Here is a 10,120-nt window from a genome sequence, read left to right on the forward strand (position 1 = left end):
TGAGCAATACCACCACCTACTGGAATGGAGTGCAAAAGGAAACTATAACGAACAAATACGTGTTTTTTTCCTCAAAATTGTCTTTAAAATGTTTAAAGTATGTTATGTAATGTGATGTACTTTTTCTATAGCCCTTTACAACAACCCACAGGGGACCAAAGTGCAAAATAAAAGCATGACAGAAACACAGCATTAAAAACGGATCGTAAAAGCAAATTCATGGAACACAAATCAAAGCATCAAAATACCAATTAAAAACACAAGAATAAAAAGTGAACAAAAATAATAAAAACTGTCACGCACTGCTGGGTATTAAAAGCCATTTTGAATAAATATGGTTTAAATTTGGATTTAAAAAGGCCCAGGTCAGTGATCAAGCCAATCTCAGGGGGGAGCTTATTCCAGAGTCTGGGGGTAACAACTGAGTCACCCCAGTGTTTATATCTTGACCTGGGAACGCTAAGCATAAAATGATTGGACGACTGCAAATCTCTGCCGTGCTTGCAAACAGTTCAAATTTCTGTTAAATAGGCTGTTTTCTGTAAAAACCTTATCTATTTCATATTTTTGCATGTTAAACTGACTACCCTGCTGTGTACTGGCAAAAGTTGGGACTCCGGACTCAGGACTCCCTGGTTTACAATACATTGGAAATGTGCCGGTTAGAGCCAGTCTTCACTGCCTTGAACCTGTTCTAAACTTCACAACTTCCAGAAGGATGAATAATGACAAATTAAGAACACGGTTGGTGTAATGGTTATTTGGCTTTTGCAGCAAGAAGCAGCAAAAAGCAGTAGAAGATGGATGGATGGATTATTTTATACAATATGTTATCATCTAAAATTAGGTCTAACTGCATATGAAGAAGTTCATTTTGCATTTCATTACAGATGCATTTGATGTACACAAGACAGCTAACGCTGAACAATTCATAAAGTGCTCATCGTCGCTGTGACAGTGCCCTGCAACCAAAAGCATCATGGCCAAACACAACACGAGGACAACGTGGCCTCTATCATAAAATGGAAAGAAAATAGCATTTGACAAAAGCAGCGCCATGCATGCATTTATTTGCATATACACCACAACAAATACTGACACCTCAAAATAGTTCATTGACATTTAACATCATTTCTTGTTTGTTTGTTGATGAAATGGTACGTTTTACACATACAGTTGGCTAAAAATACTATATGGCAAGTATCTGCATCAGAATAAATATGTAAATTGTGAATATTTTTGCATTAAAATCAGTTATCTGCAGTGACTTTACAAATATATATCTATGTATATATGCACACATCGTTGTTCTTAAATATGTGTAACATTTGTTTAAGACATGTCAGTCAAAAGTTCTGACTTGAACTTCACCTGTCTGCAGCGAGTTCAGGATCCACTTGCAGAACAGGGAAGAAGGTTTCAATCCGCTTTGCAGTCCTTTATCTTCTCTACAAATCACCTAGGAGAAAAATAATGCTATAGTAATGCAACATGGCTGCTCGAGTTGGTTACACTCCATTTTCATTCTCAGTTAAGCTCATGCAGTAGCAAAAGGCTACTCGGTTAGCTTCCACACAACTCCTGGTATGCACTGCAGTGCAGTAAATCACACACGAAACTCTTCACAGCAGTTTGGTGTTCGGGCGAAACTCCTCCAACTGTTCTGCTGTCACAACACGTGAAGTCGATCTCTTTTCCTTCCATGGTTCATTCTCCATTCAATTCAATACTCAACCTGAAACGTCAACACCTGCAATCACAAGACGGTCAAATCCTCATGCACCGCCCCAACACTTCTGTACGTGCACGTAGAGAAAAGCCACGCCAAACGATTGGCAGTATCTTTACCCTACCCCTTCTCTTTCCCTGCCCTCCTACCCTCAATGTCCACTCCCAGGACTATCCTTGTGTATTCGTAGACAACATAGGACACACTGACTGCAGGAATGACTTTCAGCAGGTTGGGGGAAATTCCTCTGTAGAGTCCAGCGACGCCCTCCTGAGTCACAATGTTCCGAAGCAAGGCCAACATGGAGGGTTTTGGGGTTCCCTTCTCTAAAGCTAATGGGACAGAAAAAGGGTGTTGTTCATTAAAACAGTCTGCTCTCTCACTCCACGGAACTACAAATACAGATTACTGGTTTTACTCTAAAGGAGGGAATATAATTGTAATTTTACAAATTACAAGATGCAATGAAAGGAACGTTAGGAGGAAGGAGAAAAATTGTTCTCAGCATTTGTTCTCACTAAAACTAACAAAGTCCAACACATTACAGAGGAGCCTGAGCCAGATAGGGATTCTCAAAAAAATATGAGTGTCATTAAATGGTTAGATGAGTATAAAGTGACCTGAGTGATCAAATCACAAGTGGACAGATTAAAGTAAGACTGTTCACACCTGGTTCTGGCTTCCCTCGCACTGCATTCAAATACACACACTGACCTCGTGTCCATCCACGACAACAAAATTACATTAATAACGTGCCTGAATGCACATATGTTTATGTTGTCGTGTCAGTGAGTGACGGTAGAGAAATAGGCAAATGAAAAGCCTTAGTATATAGAAATCATGTGGCAATAAGTGTTCATATTGTGGCAGTGGCTCCAACTAAATTAACATATAAATGCTGCCTTTAAGCTCACTGTGAAACTGCAGTGGGTCAGAGCGAGGATGTCAGTTGAGGATTTATGCTCATAAATGTGGCAACATGTGTCCTCATAACAACTCTTTTTGTGATTGGATATCAGACCTGTATTTAAAGCTGTCTGCACTTTATTAAGCTTCTTTTTATCTGTCACCCACTTGTATTTAGCTTGGTCCCACTCTTACCCTGTGCCTGCATTCGAGTGCGGATCAGTGCCAGAGGGTAACTCGCCAGCTGTCCACAGGTGCTGGAGACGGCACCGCAGCCGACCAGCACCATGACCCCTGGGTCGGCGAAACCTCTGTTTCTGTTCAGCCAGGAAAACTTCAGAGTCTGTGGAACATGGAGAGCAAGAAGATGATAAACAACGAGGAGATACAGGACGCGCTGGGAGGACTGCGTGCTGCCATGTCTCTCTGACCTCATAAACAGCCAGGTCAATGCCAGCATAAGGGACAATGCTGAGCATGTTCGGTAGATAACCCTTGTAAAAGGCGGTGACACCTTCTCTCTGCAGGATCTGTTTGGCACAGTCGGCGATTCCTGAGAACTGGCCTGTTTTTCTTAGTATCAGACGGGTCTTAAGCACCTGTAAGAGAACAAGAAGACATAGAAAAGTCAATTTCATTTCTAGACCACATTTATAAACTACCAAGGACCAAAGTGCTTTACAGAGTTAAAGGCACAGCAACATAAAAGGCATAAAACATAAAATCAGTCAAAACAAGAGTAGAACAGTAAAGAGTAACATAATAAAATGGTAAAATCTAGATAGAAGTATCTGGGTTGATTATAAAATGTTCAATGGTGGGGGCAGATTTAATTTCCATGGGTAACTTGTTCCAAAGTTTAAGGGCAGCTACAGAAAAGGCCAGAGTTTTTAGTCTGGATTTTTGGCACATCTATAAGCAGCCTGTTATTTGACCCCAGAGCTCAGGGCGGAGTGTGAAGAAGAAGTAGAGAGGTTCAGAGAGGTAATGGTGCCAAACTCTTAAGAGCTTTAAAAACCGACAATACAGTTTAAAAATCAATCCTAAAACGAATAGGAAGCCAGTGGAGAAAGAGCACCACAGGTGTGATGTGGAAAAGAGAGAAGAGGTAGGAGGACTGAGATTTCCCAATCCTTTATGAATGTCTTTATGTGAATATTACCCTGATTTTACCTCCATCGGGTAGATGGCTGTCTGAGCCACAGCTCCAGCCAAAGAGCCGGCGACAAACCTCTCATGGACCTGCAGATTTCTGGATTCATTACGGCCACGCATAATATTCTTGATCTATGCAGAGTTAGAGATTAAAAGAACCAGAACTTGAAAGAGCAATATGATCCCGAACAACTGAAAAAGACACAAGTCTGTCTGTTGAATACAGGCCTGTAGCCAGCAGCTGGTTAGCTTAGCTTAGCATTAAGATTGGAAATGAGGTAAAAACACTTAAACTGGTTATGTATTTATGTAAAAGATCAAAATCATAAACTCACTTACGCGTTACATCTAACATTTTTCAATCCACACATAAAAGCCAAAGACAAAAAACTATTCCTTCGTTTTTGGTTTTTGAAATGACAGCTTCCATTAGCTTTCATCGATTTCACCTGCTCATATGCTGTGAACTTGATTGCAGTCTCTGGGGCAATTTTAAGAACATTCATTCCGTTGCCTCTCCACAGTGACCGCAGTCCTCCCTCTTTCACCATGAACTGAAAACTGCTCAGGACGTTCCCTTTAACGACTAAGGAACCATGAACCTGGAAGAGCAGAGCAAGAAGGTTACCGTGGTTTGTAACAGCTGATGAAAATGGAAACATCTCACTCAGAGAAGATCATCCATGTCCACGACTGACCTGTCGGAAGACTTTGACGCGCTCCAAGGGCGCAGTTCCTGTCCGAGATACAGACCCAGCCATGGCTCCTGCCATCAACTGCCGCCACACATACCCAGACTTCTTCTCCTCCTCTGAAAATTCATCTGGGACTGTCAGCTGCTCACCTATATCCAACATCTACTGAAGTTACGGCGGATAGAATACGTTTGACGAAGGAGGACAATAAAAAGGAGAGAAGGAGACAGCGTTGAGCACAAAAAGTATACACATTGTTTCATATGGAAGAGTATTAGGGCAACATGTAAAAAAAAAGAAAGAAAGAAAAATAAAACAACATGAATTTTGAGATTAAAAAGGTAGAATTTAATCTCAGAATTCATGCCATTTTATTTATTTTTCTTTCATTTTTTTCCAAATTCTGAGATTAAAGTAAGAGTTCTGATTTTTTTCTCAAAATTCTGACTTTAATCTAGAATTCTGGCTTTTTCAGTCTTTTTTTAAAATTTCTTGTGGCCCAAAAAAAAATCATAATCCTGAGATTAAAGTCATAATTCTGAGTTCAATCTCTGACATTTATCGGATTCTGACTTTTTTCACAGAATTCATGCTGTTGTATGTATTTTTTTTTTTACATGTAGCGCTAATACTCTTCCGTAGTTCAAGGCATGTGTTTTCATGTGTACATAACCTCACCATCGATCGTTTCCAGTAGCGTGCCACATCCTCCATATTGGTGAGGGGGTTAAACAGGAAGTAGTCACGCCACTCATTCCAGTCAATGGTCATGGAACCATCCTTGTCCATACTAGGTCAAAGACACATGTAGATAGATGTTGAAAATTATGTTAAATTGGGAAATTATAGCAGAAAATAGAACAAGTTGCATTGGGCAGAAGCATAATTTTCTTGTGTAAACGTATAAGAAGACACTTTCTGGTTTACAACACTTCAACCTAACCACAAGACACAAAAGTGGGAAGTGCAGCCCTAACGGAAACATACAATACTCCGGTGTACATTTAAGTAGCCACGGATCTCAGTGAACATCAAAATATTTGACTGACAGAGCTGTTTGGATGCTCACCATGAGCTCCAATCATTTATCCTTTGTCTGTTTCTGATCTTTGGTGTGAATGAGTTCAGCCTCAGTTACAAAGGTTGTGTGGATTTATGGGAGTGGTTTCCATGTTCTGAAAAAATTTTTTGTCTGTGGTCCCTGATGCTATACGATATCAATATCAACGCATTGTTGGCAGACCTTAGCAAAATCCTGGTGGCATCCTTGAGGTTGACGTCCACTCCAATGGTACGCAGAGAGTGCTGGATCTCCGTCGCGTCTATCCGACCTGCAAATGACATCGCAGCACGGATATGAATATGGACAACTCAAATAACGGTGCAAAGTGTGGACACGTGTGTACGGACCATCGTTGTTCCTGTCGAGGCTTCTAAACATGAGTTTGAGCTGTTTTTCGTGGGTGCGAAGATAACGTGTGAACTCTTCAAAGTCCAGTACTCCATCCTGGTTGGTGTCCCCAGTCTTGACAATCTGAAAGCAGAGACAACAATTTGATGTACTGTACAGAGATCTGCTCCGGAGGCTAGCTGGAAGGAAATTAAAGTTTAGCCGATCAACACGGGGGGGAACATGAGACATCATATCATGAAGTTGGATAATTGTAAGAACACTTTATGATTAATTATTTAAAGCAGAGGTGACCCTCGCATCTGCAAAACTGCACCCTCATGCCGTCTGCAGTGTAAACCTCAACCTTGTCGTCTGCCGGTCAAATAACGCTACAGCATTTTGTGCATTTGAGAGTTTGCATTAATCCTTGATTTCTTCTTCAAACATTGCAAATACGGGTGATTATAGTAACCACACCACCCTGTAAACTAATCTCAACATTTCTTATTGACCAGCAAGTTATTTCTGACATAGATAAATAAATCAGTTACCAAACTAATCGATCAGAATCTGTTAAATATAATCCAACAAAGCTCCTTTACATCCACAACATGTAAGAAATGTTACAGAGGGAAAGTTTGGTGGTTTGGACAATGATGTATATGAAGGAAGACCAGGAGAAAGGTTATCATTCTCATCTTACAAAGGCCTGCTCCTCGTACCAAAATAGACAACATGCTGTGCTTTTACACGCATGCAAAACACACACACACACGGGTTTGTGCAGCTATTCTACTTAGGACACTGCATTGACTTCCACTCATTTAGACAGCCTAGACAAAGCTTTAACCCTAACCTTTACTGTTACCAGTTATAACTAACCCTAATCACAATTCACATTGTGGCGCTAAACTAAACCAGTTCTTCAGAAATTAGGTTTTGCCTGGTTTTGGTCTCAATGAGGACTACTGGTCCTGACAAGGTCAGTGCTTATGCCAGAGAAGGTCCTAGAGAAGTAATAAATACTTTTACTTTTACTATTTATTACTTAGTATATGTAAGTATACACACACAAACAACACACTCATATGCATTAACGTCTTCTTGGTTCATTCTTTTTAAAACAGACAGACAAAGCGAGACTGAGCACAGACAAAAACAGTGTGTATTTGTATTCATAATAAAGGTTTCCTTGGCTCTCAGTGTTGCACAAACACAACACGATGCCATGGATCAAGGTCAGGCCTTCATATAAACACCATTGATTCCTCCTCATTTAGTACAGTAACAGAGCAGGAAATCTATATAGAATTATTATTCTATTATTCACACAACCGTCACTGGATTAACAACAGATAACTGCAAATATACACGTCTCTATGCGAGTGTCACTGTCTCGAGGATAACACACTTTTTGGAGACAACAGATGGTGATTGATTGATCAGATTCTCCTGAGATCAGTTGATCTTTGATGCCATTCAAGTACACTGAGAATATTGAGAGAAGCTACAGCTACAGTCCCACAGCCTGCATGGTATTCCAGAGAACCAACAGGTTTGCTACCTTGTCTATGGAGCCTCTGGAAAGCCCTCGCTCTGCCAGCCCCGTCCGGAGTTCAAGGATGTCAATGTGTCCATCTTTGTTGAGGTCCAGCTGATCGAACAGCTCCGCATATTTCTTCTCCCTCTCGCGGTCGGGACCAGGGGAATCACTCTCCTGGCAGTGAACCCAGGGAAACCAAGTGTGTTGGCCTCCCATAGCTGCTGCCACTCAGAGTCACCTGCTGAGATGAAGGAGTATCGATTCAATCACTGCAACATCTCACACACACAGCAGTAATTATACCTGAGAAAGGCTTCAAACAGAAGCAAGCAGAAGTGATGTACATTTATTTAGACGTGTGGTTCCCTGTCGGGGATGTTGTCATATAGAAATATATGATATAGATCACATTAAATATCTAATATCTTGACTAGTAAACAGATACATATCGATATGTGTACATAAATAATATGGGTGATTATTTTAATGTGATTTCAGGTTTTATTTACACCCCTTGTGTTTTTGGTTTCTACCTGCCCGTGTTGTCAGGTGGGAGAGATTTCGTGTGAGTGTCGGTATTAATTCTGTCAGTGTATGAACTGTAACTGCGTTGCTCCACCCACAGCCCAGAGAACGCTACCCATCAAGAATCAGGGTTACATTATTAAAAAAGAAACATCAACAAAAGATTCTGATTCTTTTACACACACTGCAATTTTCAATTTACTTTACACACATTGTTATACGGTCTATAAAACTCATTTATTTCTCTCTGTGCCGTCAGATTGTTTTGCTTATTTTTAAGATAAGGGAGTCTTCTGTGCAAAAACGTCATTTTATGTTATGTTAAGTATTTTTTGTACAGGCTTATAAGAAAAAATTGTTGTCATAGCCTAAGAATAAGCCTTTTACGTGCATAGACTGTATATGGACGCAGTTGCCACACTAAGTCGTGTTGATTTGCGAACTGACTGACGTCTTACAGACATCACCTGCAACCAGTGGTCCTACTGGAAGATACCAGCTGTCAATCACACTGGTGTCCATTCATGTGTGTTGTGCTTTGTCGTCTGTTTTCCACTAAAAGGGGGAATATAATTTGCAAAACTGACAGCGTGTGCTCTCTGAATTTCTGCCCCACCAGTAGGTGGAGTATAAGCCCCGCTCACTAAGCAGAAAAAACATTTAGACAGCAGAAGAAGTAGTCACCAAGGACAGTCATCCGAGCCTCGAACCGGCTGACACCCCGACTCCCCTGTCCGACAGCCTGACTGAACCAGAAAGTGTTGGAGGGAGCTGTAGCATTGTTCTCTTCTTCTTTGGCAGGAATGCGTCCTATTCCCTGCTTCCAGACTTGTATCGCACCCGATGGTAAATTGAGAACCCTGACGCGATGGGCACTTTGGCACGCACAGCATGAGGGTGGCAGTATAAACCACGGGCTTTATAGTCAAATTGAGTTCTTTTTTAATCCAGCCAGAGTCGCCCCCTGGTGGATGTAGGCTACACTGTTCAAACCCAGAGGCGACATCCGTTTTAATATAAAGTCTGTGTGTGTTTATGTTTACTTTAGTAAAGGGTCTTGCTTTACAGAGGCCACCATATTGTGCCGCCATGTTTCTAACGCCGAACATCTTCTCCAATAATATGTGAAGGCCACCGTAGTCTCCTGACATGTTTGGGCAAGGAGTGAGTAAAGCCCTGCCTTTGTTACAATCTGCATTCTCACCAGTAGATGTCACTAATTCTCACAGACTGAACCTTTAAACTCGAGAAGAATACCATTGCTGCACAAAGTTCTTTAAATTGGAATCTTATCTTGGAAATATATCCCGGATTACACAGCATGACATGTTCCAGTTGGGATTATAAACTGCAGTTGTGTCTGCGTCCTCCTTTTCTTTATCTGATCAGATGCACACGCGGGGGACACGGGGGTCACAGCGACCGGACTCGGTGTTTACTGATTTAAAGACTAAAATCTTTACAGAGTATTTAAGTTGTGTGGGATTCACAACACAGGGCAGACGATAGAGACCAGTTTGTGACTCACTGTGTTGTGTGTTTATGTCCGGACCGACCCGCCGCCCATGTCACGAAGATGATGACAGAAGGACCCGAGACCAACGGGTCTGCGACACTGACTGACTGACTGACTGACGCGGATCTCAGCGCGGATCCTGGAACCAGATGTGACACCAGATAAGCAGCCCTCTCAGTCTCAACGATCCACACTAAGTGGTAAGAGAGTCACTCCGAATCCAGGAGCAGGAGAAGATCCGCGTCGCTCTGATTTCACAGCCACTCGGGAAACAGGAAGCGAGAGACAGACAGTCCTCACGCCCAATAGCAGCTCTCTCTCTCTGTGTGTGTGTGTGTGTGTTCTGGGACAAACCACTGACCTTGTCAGGACCAGTTGTGGGCGAAATTTAGGGTTAAGCATATATCTAAAGTCCGGCCCTCGGTCAGATTTGTGTTTTTTGGTTTTATTATGTATCAGTCACTCATTAGCTCAGCTGGTCAATTGTATGTCATTTGACTCCAGATGTGAAAGAAAAGCAGATTTCTGCATGGCTTAGATTTGGTTACATTGCCATTGAAGTGAGAATGAAATGATTATAAAACAGTGCATTTGTATGTAATGTTCAACATCTGGCCCTCATTAAACAATAAAAATATAAATGGACACCCCTTGACCT

General features: G+C 41.5%; 1 protein-coding gene across 4 annotated transcripts; it reads right to left on the reverse strand.

The window, feature by feature from the left end:
- Window positions 1–1,050: 1,050 nt before the first annotated feature.
- LOC131467614 (mitochondrial adenyl nucleotide antiporter SLC25A23-like) lies at window positions 1,051–9,770 on the reverse strand. 4 transcript variants are annotated; one of them, XM_058641617.1, is made up of 12 exons: window positions 9,475–9,770; window positions 7,443–7,662; window positions 5,896–6,019; window positions 5,729–5,816; window positions 5,164–5,275; window positions 4,489–4,647; window positions 4,240–4,392; window positions 3,809–3,922; window positions 3,067–3,234; window positions 2,831–2,978; window positions 1,879–2,061; window positions 1,051–1,459 (listed from the first exon to the last, which is right to left on the reverse strand). In XM_058641617.1, the coding sequence occupies exons 2-12, from the start codon at window positions 7,635–7,637 to the stop codon at window positions 1,449–1,451; spliced, it is 1,455 nt and encodes a 484-aa protein (XP_058497600.1). In that variant the 5' UTR covers window positions 7,638–7,662; window positions 9,475–9,770; the 3' UTR covers window positions 1,051–1,448. The 4 variants fall into 4 exon arrangements, with proteins under 4 accessions (XP_058497600.1, XP_058497599.1, XP_058497598.1 ...); XM_058641616.1 differs by having other exon boundaries at window positions 1,051–2,061; window positions 7,443–7,659; XM_058641615.1 differs by having other exon boundaries at window positions 1,051–2,061; window positions 9,475–9,769.
- Between the last annotated feature and the right edge of the window lie 350 nt (window positions 9,771–10,120).

The sequence above is a fragment of the Solea solea genome, chromosome 10 (genome assembly GCF_958295425.1).
Source record: "Solea solea chromosome 10, fSolSol10.1, whole genome shotgun sequence".
NCBI lineage: Eukaryota > Metazoa > Chordata > Actinopteri > Pleuronectiformes > Soleidae > Solea > Solea solea.

What these genes read in the sequence shown, in the direction of transcription:
- LOC131467614 (XM_058641616.1), bottom strand. Translation starts at nt 7,637, where the DNA reads ATGGGAGGCCAACACACTTGGTTTCCCTGGGTTCACTGCCAGGAGAGT. An exon ending in GCCACCAGGATTTTGCTAAG is followed by an intron (nt 5,276 to 5,728) that starts GTCTGCCAACAA and finishes TCTTTGACCTAG; the next exon opens with TATGGACAAGGATGGTTCCA. An exon ending in TTGACCTGGCTGTTTATGAG is followed by an intron (nt 2,979 to 3,066) that starts GTCAGAGAGACA and finishes CATGTTCCACAG; the next exon opens with ACTCTGAAGTTTTCCTGGCT.